Source organism: Rhea americana, unplaced genomic scaffold, assembly GCF_003343005.1.
Source record: "Rhea americana isolate MKP2758 unplaced genomic scaffold, rheAme1 scaffold_49, whole genome shotgun sequence".
Lineage (NCBI taxonomy): Eukaryota > Metazoa > Chordata > Aves > Rheiformes > Rheidae > Rhea > Rhea americana.
Window position 1 is genome coordinate 2956305 of NW_028186634.1, and position 13991 is coordinate 2970295.

Sequence of the window (13991 nt, forward strand, 5' to 3'; positions counted from 1 at the left end):
CCTTTAGGGAGTCACTTATTGCTGTAGGAAGTTATTACAAAATGGCATTATAACAGAGACTACAGGAGTATTTACTGAAAATTCAGCAAAACTTGAAGCTATTCAGCCCACTTAATAAAATGTTTATATATCCTGTTTCAATGTACATCAAACAATGTTGAAGAAAGGAAGTCATTTCATATCAAATAAATTTTTATTAATCACAAAACTTAAAAATAACAAGTTAGATCAATTTAAATCAATTTAAATTTCTAGACAATGCTGTAGCCTTCTACAAGACTTGTACAAGGGAAAATTCTCCAATGATAAAATATGTCATCTTTCCTGCAGTAATCAAGAAGAGATGAAATAACTAGTTTGATTTGAATGATTGTGATTTCAGCAGCTGGATACTTGCTTTTTTTAAAGAAAATGAATATAGTATTATTTCATTCTCTTTTGTCCTCATACTTAAGTCATAGAATTTTACAAACAAGTTCTCATATTTTTCAACCTACTTTTCAACTATAAATAAAAAATATTTTTAATTTTCCAAAATAAGAGATCTAGTAAGCAATTCTGTTCTCTGTAACAGACTCTTAGTTTTCTATCTTTATTTTGAGGGCAAAAGACCCATTTGGACATTTAATCACATCTTATCTATAATCAAGAAAGGCACAGCAATACTTTCTAATATAATTCTTAACAGTGCTTCTCATTTGGCTATTATATAATTTCTAAGACTTCCTGTTCCCTTGTTTTCAAGACAGAAATATAAGAGGATTTCCAGTCTGATACATCTGATTAACAGTGGCTGCTGTTTTACTCCTGCCGAACTGTCTTTGTTTGGTTTTTACCCTTAATTACTTCAGCTTTTAGTTTTTGCTAGCTGGGATTTGGGAAACAATGCTTTGTAAAGATAAGATGGGATAAAAGAACCAGAGCTAAAAATATAACTTTAAAACCTGCCTGTAGGGATTTTAGAACAAGCAGGATTGGACTCTTTAGTGTCCTGGAGCAAGATGTGTAATTTGTACACTTGCTGTCTACACAGGATTGATTTTTTTTTTTTTTTTTTTTTTGAGTGCCTGAATAATTTGAACTGGAAGTGTACACTCTGTCTTCAGATGTGAAATATTTGGCTCTTCTTTTGTTTCAGTGTCCTGGTACATAGCTCTTGCTTCTTCCAGCCTGCGTTTTAGCTCCTATGTTACTCTGTTTCCYTTCTACCTATAGATCTTTCCCTATTGTTTTTCTTCTGAATTTTGCTCGCCTGAAATCTCTTATCTTGATAAGAAAATTATTATGGTTGGCACATCAATGTCTTATTTCTAATGATAGCAAAGTTAAAAAAAAAAAAAAAAAAAAAAAAAAAAAAAAAAAGCAAATACTAATGTGAAAGTTGCTAATCAGTTCTGGGGCAGAGACAAGACCTGATTTGGACGTGTTACAAAGCAAATAAAAATAAGGCAGAGACATGTAGTGTCTCAGGATTGGACAAGCAGATTGTCATAGCTGCTTTAGAGGTAGCTTTGGGGATGTTGGTAGTATTTAATAGATCGAGTCTGCCTGTGTACTGCTACCTGTAGCTAAGGTTCTCCTGTTACTTGTAGACTGTAAGAAACAGCTTGTTCTCATGCTGTCTTCATAGTCTGTGAATACGAAGCACAGATGCTAATGCTGAGTTTTCCCAAAGCTCAGGGAGATGTGACAGGTAAAAACAAGATAATTTGCAGAGTATAGATTATAATTRTGTAATATTTCAGTTCGGTGCCTTTATCTTCAGGATTTTAAAAACTGCTGGGGCTTTTTCAAAGCTGATACAGTTGCAAGCGGCCGCTCCGCATGAAAAGATCTGCGCTGCGCGCCCCGGCTGCAAGCACCGCCGCGCATGCGCCGCCCGGGGGGGGGGCGGCGGTGGACCGCGCATGCGCCTCGCTCCTCGATCGACGACTCGAGGAGCGACTAGCGATGCCTTAGCCCGCCCAGCCCAGACGCGTCGCTGGCGGAGCACCGTAGCTCGGCGGCCGGGAGCTCGCACCGGGGTCGGCGAGGAAGGATGGTGGGTGAGAGGCGGGGGGCCGCGCCGCGCCGCGCCGCGGGGGCCGGCATCGCCCCGCCGCCCTCTTCCGCCTGGCGGCCGCGCGGGGTGGCGTGACGGACACGGCGGGGGCGGGGCCCCCTCTCGAGGCCCCGCCCCGCCCCCCATGACCCGGCGCGGGCCTTATGGGGCGGAGCGCGCGGCGCGGCGCGGGCGGGCCGTGAGTAAGCACTTCCCGGGACACGCGGGCCGCGCCGCGCCGCGGCGGCTCCGGAGGCGCGAAGCCCCCGCGGGCGCTCGTGGGGAGGCGAGGCCGCGGGTGAGAACCGCCGGGCCGCGCGGTCGTGGCAGCAGGCGCTTCCCTGAAAAGGCTCCGCAGAGAAGGTGACCAGGGTGTAACTGAGGAGCGCGCTTTGTGCTCGCGTGTTCGCCGCTGCTGATGGATTTGTGCTGTCCCTTTCTGTGCCTTTCAGTTCCGCAACCAGTATGACAACGACGTCACGGTGTGGAGCCCACAGGTAAAACCTCCTCGAAGCTTGCTGGCTTGGGGTTTTGTGCTTTTTGTTTTTCCCTCCTTTCATTTTTCTAGGTGTGTTTTTGTTTGTTTTTCCCTAGCAGTAGTATCTGAATAGCATAGATTGCATTCAGATGATTAAAAGTTCTAGAAAGCATTAAGCACAAGGACCCAAGTAAAACTTGGACAACTTGGCTGTGAGCCTATGAAACTTTTACTTCTGGTGCGTGCACATGAGTGATGCTTTGGTGTATCCTGTTACACTACAGTTTCTGTTTTTCATAGTATTTAAGGGAGCTGTTTTCTGAATGTTTCTGTAATATGCATGTGGGTACATACACTAAGTATTACATACCAGTTTTGTTCACACCAAAATAATAATTTAGATATGGTGAAGCCATTAATGAAAATCAATCACAGGAAAGTTATTCTCAATTGTAGACTAGACTAAATAGCTCTTTTCTAACATTGGTTAGCCTGTAAAAGAGAGAATGATTTAGCGGTAGGCTAACATTGGAGAGATTCCAACTCAGTTTTATGTTTTTTGGTATATTACTTACCAATTTGTTGTTATAGGTCTGTAAAACAAGATTAGGATCTAATTTCTTACTTAGTGCTTAAAGGAGAGTATGTTTATTTTGGGTAAGTCGAAATAGGAACTGTTTCTCACTTTGTGTGAACAATTACTGCTTTGCAAACCTTCAGCTGAATGATAGTACCTGTACCCACGTGGTAATCTGAAGCCTGATGCCCAAAATACTGATATTTGTGGTATGAAACAGGTCAGTTTTATAAAAAAAAAAAAAAAAAAAAAAAAAAAAAAAAAAAAAAAAAAAAATAAAAAAAAAAAAAAAAAAAAAAAAAAAAAAAAAAAACAAACAAACCTCCCTGTTAAATTTTATATATAAAGCTTTAAAATGTAACATTGAGAACTAGAATACACAAATGGTTAAATGCTGTATCATTTTGTAATGCAGTGTATAATGTGCTTCAATGATGTAGTCTATAGCAGCTGGGCAGCTCTTTAGCTTTCCATGTTGTGGAATGTTATTGGGCCTTCACAGTATCCCTGTACTTAAGATTATTTTCGAAATTTGCACTGGAATTTGGAATTTACTGCCCGTGAATCACTTTCACGTTGTGCATTCTTCTGAAACTAATTCAAAAGCAAGTATCTTGATCAGACCGAGTGTTTAATCATGTCTCTTCTTTTGATACTGTACTCTTAAGATAGGACACTTGTGGAAAATCAACGTGTCTTGAAAATTAACTCATTTCTAGATTTAGGAAAAATAAAAATAAAATTATAAGTATAAATAACATTAATATGATGTTAGTATATCATTAGCTTGTGTATCACAAACTAATGTTTCTAATACAGAAAATGTTTCTCTTACTATTGAAAGTCTTCGTCATATAGTATACTGTTTGAAAGATACATTTTCAGTATACTTTGAAACGGAGCATGTTTCATACTTTCCATTATGCATTAAGATCACCTTGAATAATTGAACATTTTTTAGTCATTAGCGTGATAGCTTTAGACAAGTGAGCTGCTTTGAGAAATATATCCATTTATTTCAAAAGGATCGTGAAAACTTTGAAGATTCACATTTTAACGTTTAAAAAGATGCTGATGCAGCAACTTTCAATTAATGAGAGATGCTTTTGAAATAGCATAGTACAGACCTTTACTGAGAAATTTCTATGATTCAGTCAATGTTATATGTCAAAATGAATATAAATTAACTTGTGTATGATTTATATATATAACCAATATGTTCAATATATAACTTGGATATTCCTTAGGGCAGTCTGTWTTACCCTTTTTATTCCTTACTTTTTGTAGTGTTTTCAAGCTTACTTTGTAGTGATGAGTGTTGCATAATTAAATCTGTATGTGATCAGAGGCCATTCCATATAGGCAGAGATATGAAATACTTTTTTAAAGGATCAGGTGAAGCTAGTGATAGTCTGAGACTGTAAAATGGGAAGTCTGGCAGCTTCTCTTTCTCCTCAGGCATTCCCAAGTCTCTCACATCAGATGTCTAATAAAAATTCTTAAATTTTGTTTTTGCGATCCTCAAATATTTTGTGATCTATATTTCTGTCATGCTGTTAAGACATTTCTTTATGTAGCAAAAGTGTGTTCCACTTGGTTGTATTGCATTGCTATGGATACATCTTACAAATTTTGCTGCTTTTTAAGCTGTTCTTTAATGGATGCAGAAGGAATCTGGATTTGTTGTTCCTTCTAATTCCAGTCATGCACGTTCATCTTTATATAAACTTCAGTGGCATGGATGTGGAACTTGCCAGAGAAGCACAAACATGATGAATGTTATCTTTTCTAGTCATCTTCAGTTTTAGAGTTTGATTTTGAAATTTCTTTTCTAGACATCAGGTACTTGTTACAGAATTAAAGTGTATTAAAGATTTGCTACTGATGTGTGTTTAACATCTTAAAAATTAGAAGGCAGTACTCAGTATCCAGGAACGGAACCCTGCATCCACATCTCATCCTTTTAAATGATTGTATTTCTCTGGCAAAGGCTGTATCAGAGACTTAAAATTTGAATTTCTTAGCAATCTGCTATAAAAATTACATTAAGAACTATAAAAGTCTACTGAAACATTTAGTAGTTATTAAAAAGTCATCAGTAGCATTTAATTTATAAACTTTTTTAAAAATGACCTTGAAAATACAAAAAATGCTAATGACTTGTAAAAGACATTTAAAGTTGTTACTGTGTTGCAATTACTTCTCCACACTTTCCTGTGGATGCAGTATGGTTGGACTGCAGAGGCAGTTACATGGTAACCTAGTAATTCTATTGTTAACACAGGCTTTGTTAACATAGGAGCAAAGAATAATCATATTTTACTGGTGAGTGTTTTTCAGTATGTTTTAAGGAAAAGTAGATGTAAGATTAAAGGCTAAGAAGGGCTTCACATTTTTTGCAGCCTTGTAAGTCATTCATGAAAGTTGATAAATACATATTGGATAGATGGACAGATCATACAATCTTCTTGGAGAAGAAATATTAAATATTATTGAAATTCCATTATTAGTGCATAAAATTGAATATAAGGATATGTTAAACATCTAGTGGATTATATATTTCTCCACATAAACCACATCATGCCCCCCCACCCAAAAAAAAATCAATGGAACTAATGCAAGATGATTTCCTGTAGATTATCCCCAGCATGTGCCCACTCTAATAGCTCTAGTTGTGCTCTATATTTCAGTATAACATGGCAATTGGTTTTATTTCTAATAAGCTGGCCAACTATAGTGTAGCAAATGAGCTGTTTTGCCCTTTGAGGTGGCATTAAAAGGATGTCTTTTTCCTGCAAAGCTGCTGACTTTAATAGGACTTGTGGGATCTTAATTGTCTTTGAGACCTCTACGCCTCTTTCAGACTTTACTGCAGTTGACTAATGGATTCAAAAGTTATTAGAGGATGGATGGTGAGATACAGCAATAGCATAATACTTTTTTTTTTTTTTAAGGAAACTAGAATAAATATTACAGTCTCACAGCTCTGATAATGCTTGGATTCACTCTTTTCTTCTTAGTTTTCCTGCCTTTCATTGTATACAGTAGTGAGTGGCCTAGAGATAGCCTGAGTTATGTGCGTTAATGGTGAGGAGTTTGTCTGTTGCTTGCTTGTAGGTTTAAACTGTGTTATGTACTCTGTGTATCTGTTTGGCAGGGGACTCAAAAGTCTGTAAATTAAAAATTATTGAAAGTTGATATAGGGGATTAATTTTATACTGATAGTAGATTGATTTTTATCCTGTAGGGGCGAATTCATCAAATAGAATATGCCATGGAAGCTGTGAAACAAGGCTCAGCTACTGTGGGACTGAAATCAAAAACGCATGCTGTTTTGGTTGCTCTAAAGGTAATTTTAAAACTGTGTTCTGGGGACAGCAATGTCAGTAGAGCAGTTTTGGCTTGGCAGATTAGTTTTGTCCAGTCTGAACTTTTGTGCTGTATATAATGTAATATGTAATGCCAGTTTCCTTATGTTTGAACATTAGTGTAGAACTATAAATATTTTTGGCACCTATGCCAAGCATAGGTCTTCACAAATTGGTGAAGTGAAGGAAATCGATGAAAGATTTTTCACTTTAAAAGTTAATTGGTCCTCTATTCTTTAGTTAAGTAATAAAACTATTTCTTTTCTGTCACAAAATTTGAKTAAGTGTCCTGTCTGTCTGTCTTCTATTGAAGTAAGAGTAGGCTTTTCTTGTTTTCTGTTACAAGTTTATAGCTTTTATTATCATTTCATGATCATATTCAATTCTTGCCATAAACATTAGTGGATTTCTTCACAGTGACTGACAGACTGTTCAGACTGTTTTCTTTTAATGCATAGAGAGCACAGTCTGAGCTGGCAGCTCATCAGAAAAAAATCCTGTACGTTGACAACCATATTGGTATCTCCATTGCTGGACTTACTGCTGATGCAAGGCTCTTGTGGTGAGTATCTCAGAGTTCTGCAATAATAATAAAGTGAAAGGTTGGTTGTAGACTATTGCAAATGAAATGTTACGGTCAGCTAAGGATTGTCTTGAGTTACTGCTCTCCTGTACTATGCTAAAGACCTCAGTATGAAATTCTGTGGAGTTTTTTTTTCCAAGTCATTGGCAGAAATCTCATTTGCTTGGTCCAAACTTTTGCTCTTTGGCTTTGTTACTACTAAGAGACTCCTCTGTCTGTTTTCCCTAGTGTGGTGGGGTTTCCAAGCAGCTTGAGAAAGCATGTAATTTTTTTCCCCTCTAGTAGGTCGTTCTGTGTACATTGAAGACAGTTATAAAAAACATACACTGCTGTATATGTAAGCTTCAGAGGAGTTTACCTTTTATCTGGTGGCTACACAGTCTCAGCAGATGATGTAAATGCACACTGATGGACAAGAGTTCCTCAGTCCTATAGGAAAGGACAGAGAAAGCACGGAAGAATCTATAAAATGGAATTTAATTGCTGGACTGTTACAAAGAAACATTACTACTTCAATGAGATTTTTTTTTTTTTTTAACGGATGACCCTTCTGTAGCCTGCATGAACTTCTACCTTCCCTTCATTTGTATTGCTGAAATAATACAATACTCTCTGAAGCCTGTGGTCAATTTTATGAATAACAATTATAGGTCATGATAAAATGAAATTATGTAGTGTCTTTGGCCCTTTTTCTCAACAAGAACAGCTGAAACAATAATATATTTACCTAAACAGACAAATACTGAAATAAAACCTCATTGCAACTTTCACTATGCATTGGTTTATTCTTTTTTTGTTTTTTTTTCCCCTCTCCTCTCCTCCTTTCTGTGACCTCCCTCACTCAGCAATTTCATGCGTCAGGAGTGCCTGGATTCCAGATTTGTATTTGATAGACCTCTTCCAGTTTCTCGCTTAGTGTCACTAATTGGAAGCAGTATCCTTTTGTTTGTTTTGCACTTGTTAAACTTTTACTGTTTTTTACACTTGTTCATACTTGGTTCTTAAAACGCTTTTTATATATCACAACTTAAAATGACTTAACCTTTTCAATTTAGTATGAAACTTAGTTTCTCTTTATTCATGTTCCTTGTTTGTCCTTTTAGCATATACTCAATAACACACTGAATTGGTAAACATCAATAAAATGCTATGCAGCATTTAACATAGCACTGCTTTTTCTGTTACATAGGACTGCCTTTGGAGGTGGGGAAAAGAAAAGAAGACTGAACTATTCAAAACATGATCACTTACTGGATTGCAGCTGCTCAGTCAGTTCTTTTTCTGTGGCAACTTTTGTTGTCCCGGCTTGGAACAGTGGTGCCCTTGTATTTTGTTATCAGGTGCCTACAAAAATTCAAAGGGAAAAGAAATTAAATCAGGCTGTGCAGCATTAAGTGAACCATTTTTGTTACTTGGTTACTTGTTAATTACTAAATATTCTTTTGGTGAAAAAGAGCTGGTGTTGTTATTCCAAATAAGCCCTGTGATCTATTTCTTTGAACAAATTCCTCAATAATAGCAAAAGCTTTACAAAAGCTGGATGGCAATTTTGGTGCATCTCTGCTTGGCTTAGGAAAATGTTTAAGGTAATTAACATGTTTTCTTGAGACTGTTTCCTTAGCTTGCTTAAGAAACCCAGATACCAACGCAGCGTTATGGCAGAAGACCATATGGTGTAGGTCTGCTCATTGCAGGTTATGATGTAAGTACAGTGTGCCAATTACTGATGATCTAAAAGAAAATGTGGTTAATTCAATTATATACAAGTAAATGTAAAGAGAGAGAGATTGAAGGAAGAAGCAAACTTGTCAGAATTCTTTGATTAAGGAATCATTTTCTGTATCGTATCCTAAAAAATAACTTTTATAAATATTAATTGGTGGCTAATGCTACTTCCACTTGTAAGGTATACATTTGCAAAAATGAAAAGCTTATTATTTTAAGGTAAAAAATGAGATGCTGTAGTGGAGCATGAGTTTCAGAAGTGTTGGAGGGGGTGATTGCTACATTGAAACCCTATGAAAGAGCTGGATTTTCTGAAATGGAGTTCCAATGATCTTTGTTTTAATGTCATTTTGTGTTTTTTGGGGAAAGTACAAAAATTAGACTTGTTCACATTTTCAGGGATCAACATGTTAGTGTTTATAAGCTGATGTGAGTCTTTGGTAACAGTAATTATTTCACTAGTGATTATGAATTTTTACAGACTATTATTTTAAATACTTGTAAGATAAATGGATGTGAAAAGCCTCACTGGACACTTACTTGTTTAGCAAGAACAGTTTGCTTAATATAGTATACCAATAAAGAGAATCTCTGCCCTGAAAGTATTTCACATGAAGAAGGTTGAAGGAAATGGCAGCTTGCCTGAAATCTTGCATGGCATACTTAAATCTACAGCAGGTTTTTACGCTTGTGCAGATCAGACAGCATGTGTGTGAAATATTTTACTGCAAGCTAGGTAAGAAGCATACGTATGCACAGTACAGCTTATGGAACAGAGAAAGATTTTTGGTGCCTGCTATCCTGCCTACATAAAAACTACATTTTAAAGAACAAAGTGTGAAGAAGGATTTTTTTAGAATATTTTATTTATTTATTTGTAGAATAAGACTTGGAAAAATTGATGATAATAATAATGATGTGGTAAACAATATAAAATGCATCTCTGCTTGTACAGAAGCTATGTGATGTATAATAAAACAAAATTTTGTTTTAGAAGATGCTGTATATTTGTTTTGCTCCTTTTTGGCAGGATATGGGTCCTCACATCTTCCAGACTTGTCCCTCTGCAAACTATTTTGACTGTAAAGCAATGTCTATTGGTGCTCGTTCACAGTCAGCTCGAACTTACTTGGAGAGGCACATGACTGAGTTTACTGACTGTGAGTAATGAATCTGTCTATCTAATGGTGGTCTTCAGCTTCATTTTTTTTTCTGCTACTGCTCTATTCTTTTGAGTTTAGTAAGATAGGAAGATAAATTTTGGAAGCTAAGTTTAGCATAAATGTAAATCTACATGAAGACAAAAATTGTAAAGAAAACATTACAAATCTTCATTTCTAACATCTGGATATTTGTTAGATCTAATGAAAAAGAAATTTCTAATCAGAAGTTGAGAAAAAAGTTAAAGATCTCCATCCTGTCTAACTTGGAAAGAACAATTATTTCTATTTCAAAGAGGGGATAATATTTCAGGGTGAGCATTTAGGTTGTGAATTTAAAATTGCAAATCTGTTTTTATATGAAATGGTTATGTGGAGGCTACTGTGTGTCTGGTTGGGAAAAAATAGCTTAAGTATTAATGTGCTGAAGACAATGCAAGTGCCAAAAACATCCATTTTGTCTCAAATGTAAGTAAGGGCTTATTTCTGAAAGTATATTTTGATAACCAACTCTATATTCATACCAGAAATACACAAGGAGTGGAGTTCCTGAAGTCAGAATAGCCGCTGAAAATAGGAGGAAGGGCAAAGGAGTCTCTAGAGATAATACTGTATGTTTCATAAATGTCTTTATAATTGCATTTAATTTTTAGGTAATCTAAATGAGCTAGTTAAACATGGACTACGCGCCCTGAGAGAGACTCTTCCTGCTGAACAAGATCTAACCACCAAAGTAAATACTATTTTACTTTTTTAAGRAGAAATTCTACTGCCATTGTTATTAGAAATTACCATGACAAAATTAACGTAAAGTATGGCTGGCATTGAAATTTAGAAGCCAAATATTGGTAGGTAATATCATCTTCACTTCATATGTAACCAGTTTACCTACAACTTCAATAATCTGTGGTTTTTTTTCTCCCCTTTGCTATAACAAAATGGTATTTTTTCTGAATAAGACATCATTTGCCTGGTTGCTTGCATAAAATATTCTACTTTAAGCTTTGATCAGTGTCTAAGATGCATTAATTGCAACTAGATCATCACTGTGCTTTGTAAGCAGAATCAGCAATTGGAAAGAACTTGGAAAGTAAGGGGAGAGTTTCCTTTTCAATGAGAGCACAGCTATGCAAACAGTTGATTGAGTATCCAGTACCAAAAGGTTGTGGAAACCTCTGGCAGGAAATATGAAATAAGCAGTTCTTGAACAAGAAACTTCTAAGCAGATCTCTTGCCAGAAGCTAGTATTATGTTTGTGGCTGATCTGCCCTTATCTGTGTGTGTGTGTTTTTGTTATTCCTTACCCATCTTGTTTTGTTAGAACTTTTACAATAAAGAAAGCGGGGGGAGGAGGGAGATGAAAATTGGGGATTTTTTAAAAAAACAAATGTTTGTTATTTAAATGAAATGGACAGAAATTGAAATCCTTCAATAGTGGTTTTACTGGTAAGCTTTTGAAGCATGATAGCTTCTGTATGGAATAAATCTCCTTCCCACCATCTATCCATTTCCTTTTCTACTACAACTTACCAAAAAGAGAATCTCTCAGAATTCCTCTCTTCATTAAGTAGACACAAATAGCAAAGTGAGTCCCTTTATCACAGGAAGAAACTTGAATCTGTTTCACAAGTGAAAATGGTAAAGCCATTAAGTTATTTGCAGAAGAATGTGTSTCACTTCTTTCAAAATTTTTCTTGACAGAATGTTTCCATTGGAATTGTGGGCAAAGACATGGAGTTTACTATTTATGATGATGATGATGTAGCACCATTCCTAGAAGGTCTTGAGGAGAGACCACAGAGAAAGGTTTGTGTTTTATGTACAAATAAATAGGCTTTGTTGAAAGGCAGCGTTTTGTAATGTATGAGCCATCACCTTTATGACATTTAATTCTCTTACAGTCTACTAGAGTTTTAGGTGTGTAGTATTAAAATTTGACATGACTACCTGAAAACAGGAGGCAACATATAGTCTTTTAGACTAAAGACTGAGACTACATGCTGGAGACTAAACTGCTTATTAAATCAGTTTACAGTGCATTGGTAGAAGACCTTTCAAATATCTTCATCTTCTTTCCATATCTAGGATTTTTTTCCCACTTCCCTGCAACAGAAGTGGCTACGTATGTTTCTGATGTCTGTTCCAAGATGCTTCCTCAGTCTTCTAATTACTAGTTCTGTCCTTCTCCATGCTTGATTTATATAACATTACTTTTAAACTGTTTGCTTATGTGAGATGTGTTTACTGCTTGCGATGCTACCTAGCAGTATTGATTTTTATATATTTATACTGAATGTATTGTTTTTCGCCCTTCTAAAATATGTTTTTTTTTTCTTCTCTTTAAGCCTGCTCCGCCAGTTGATGAACCTGCGGAAAAGGCAGAGGAGCCTATGGAGCACTAGATGGAAGATGAATTCCTCTGTGTGTTAACCTACATGTAATTATACAGGAACATATATATCTTTCTGCTGGTAATCTTTATCTTGACCTATATGTGTCTTCTACTGATGCATCTGAGGGTTACTCTTTTAAAACACCTCACCCACCTATCCTTAAATGGTAGACAGGATGGTTGGATGTATTTTCTTTGACAAGAAAGATGTTACTGTTTTCTAAATAGTGCACAATGCTGTTTTTTTTAATGAAAAGCATATTGCCTTTAACTTGTAAGAACAAGTGGAAATAAATCTTTCTTGGAATTTGCTGGGGTTTTTTTTGATATAAACAAATAACTACTCAAATACTTCTTTCATGTCATGAGTGTGATATCAAGATGCAATCATATACTTGACGATTTGTCATATTGAAAGAATAACTGATTCATGAGCATTTACTTGCTTTATATAAATACAGTGCTTATGAAGTATTGCACTGACAGAAATTTAGAGCTCTCTATCTACAAAACAGTTGTAGAGCAAGTAGAATGCAGCAAGTTTCCTCATGTTGTCTTGTGATTGTCTCAATCATGACTTGGACAAACATTTCTAGTTATGAATGTTTACTAGATTTATTGCAGACTGAATAAGCATGAAGCTGCCAACAAGTTTTTTTCAAGTTCTCTTTTAGTATAACCCAGTCTCTTCAAAATTGAAATGAATCACTTTTCCTTTAGGGCCATCAAACTGTCATCAAGTAGCTAATTTATTTTATTTTTTTTTATTTTTTGCTCACAGGTATGCTAAATGTAAGTAATGACGGAAACGTATAAAATTGCCCTTACAAATCCTGAGYTGCCTGGGCTGCGCACTGCTTCTTAATAAATGAATGCTCTTGATTTTGTCCTTCCACTTTGTGCTGTAAAGTTTCCCCGATGTTTGGTGACCACTGGGATTTAAGTTCAATGTCACAGAAATTGAATGATCTTTTTATAGTGCAGTTTTCTGTGCTATATTGCTATTACTGATCAGCTTTGATGAAGATTTTTCTTCCAAGTGTTCCATGTCATGTGAACACAGATACTAATGTAAAAGCCCAATTAAAGTGAGAAGAGTAATTTTCAATTTATAACAGTGGCAGCAGTCTTACTAAAAGGAGATTTCTTCAGTGATGTCTCATGGGAAGCCCAGTGAAGCAGTGTTTTATATGCAGAAGCAAAAGACATTTGAAGCTACAGTGTGACAARCAACACTAATTTGGTGGTGTTTTTTTTTTTCATTTTAAATGTCGGTTACTTCTGCCCAGTATCGAGGTTGGGCTGAARGAGCCCGGCCTGCCACCATGCCACCCTCCCTTGGCGTCGCGGTGGACGTACTTAAACGTGCAACGTCACCCTGTGATGCGTGTGACGTCACGGCTCACGGTGCTACGCAAGGGCGAGGGGGCTTCGGGCGGCCGCGCGCTCCCCGCTCCCCCCCCCCGCCCCGGCTTCGGCCCGCGCTTCGTGGTCTGCGCGCAAGAGGGCGGTGACGTCAGAGGAGCAAGGCCCTCCCCGACGCATGACGTGGCGCCCCCCCGGCGGGGTGGAGCCTTGCCGCCGGGCCCGGTCCGCGCTCCCGTGCGAGCAGGAGGCGTGTCCCGCCACGGCCGCCGTAGCATCGATGTGGCCGGGGGAGGGAGCGG

General features: G+C 37.1%; 1 protein-coding gene across 1 annotated transcript; it reads left to right on the forward strand.

The window, feature by feature from the left end:
* Positions 1-1937: 1937 nt before the first annotated feature.
* Positions 1938-12631, forward strand: PSMA1 (proteasome 20S subunit alpha 1). The gene is made up of 10 exons (XM_085317168.1): positions 1938-2041; positions 2494-2538; positions 6344-6445; positions 6923-7026; positions 7893-7981; positions 8679-8749; positions 9803-9932; positions 10586-10665; positions 11634-11738; positions 12278-12631. Exons 1-10 carry the CDS (start codon positions 2039-2041, stop codon positions 12332-12334), a joined length of 786 nt encoding a protein of 261 aa, XP_085173294.1. The 5' UTR covers positions 1938-2038; the 3' UTR covers positions 12335-12631.
* The last annotated feature ends 1360 nt before the right edge of the window (positions 12632-13991 follow it).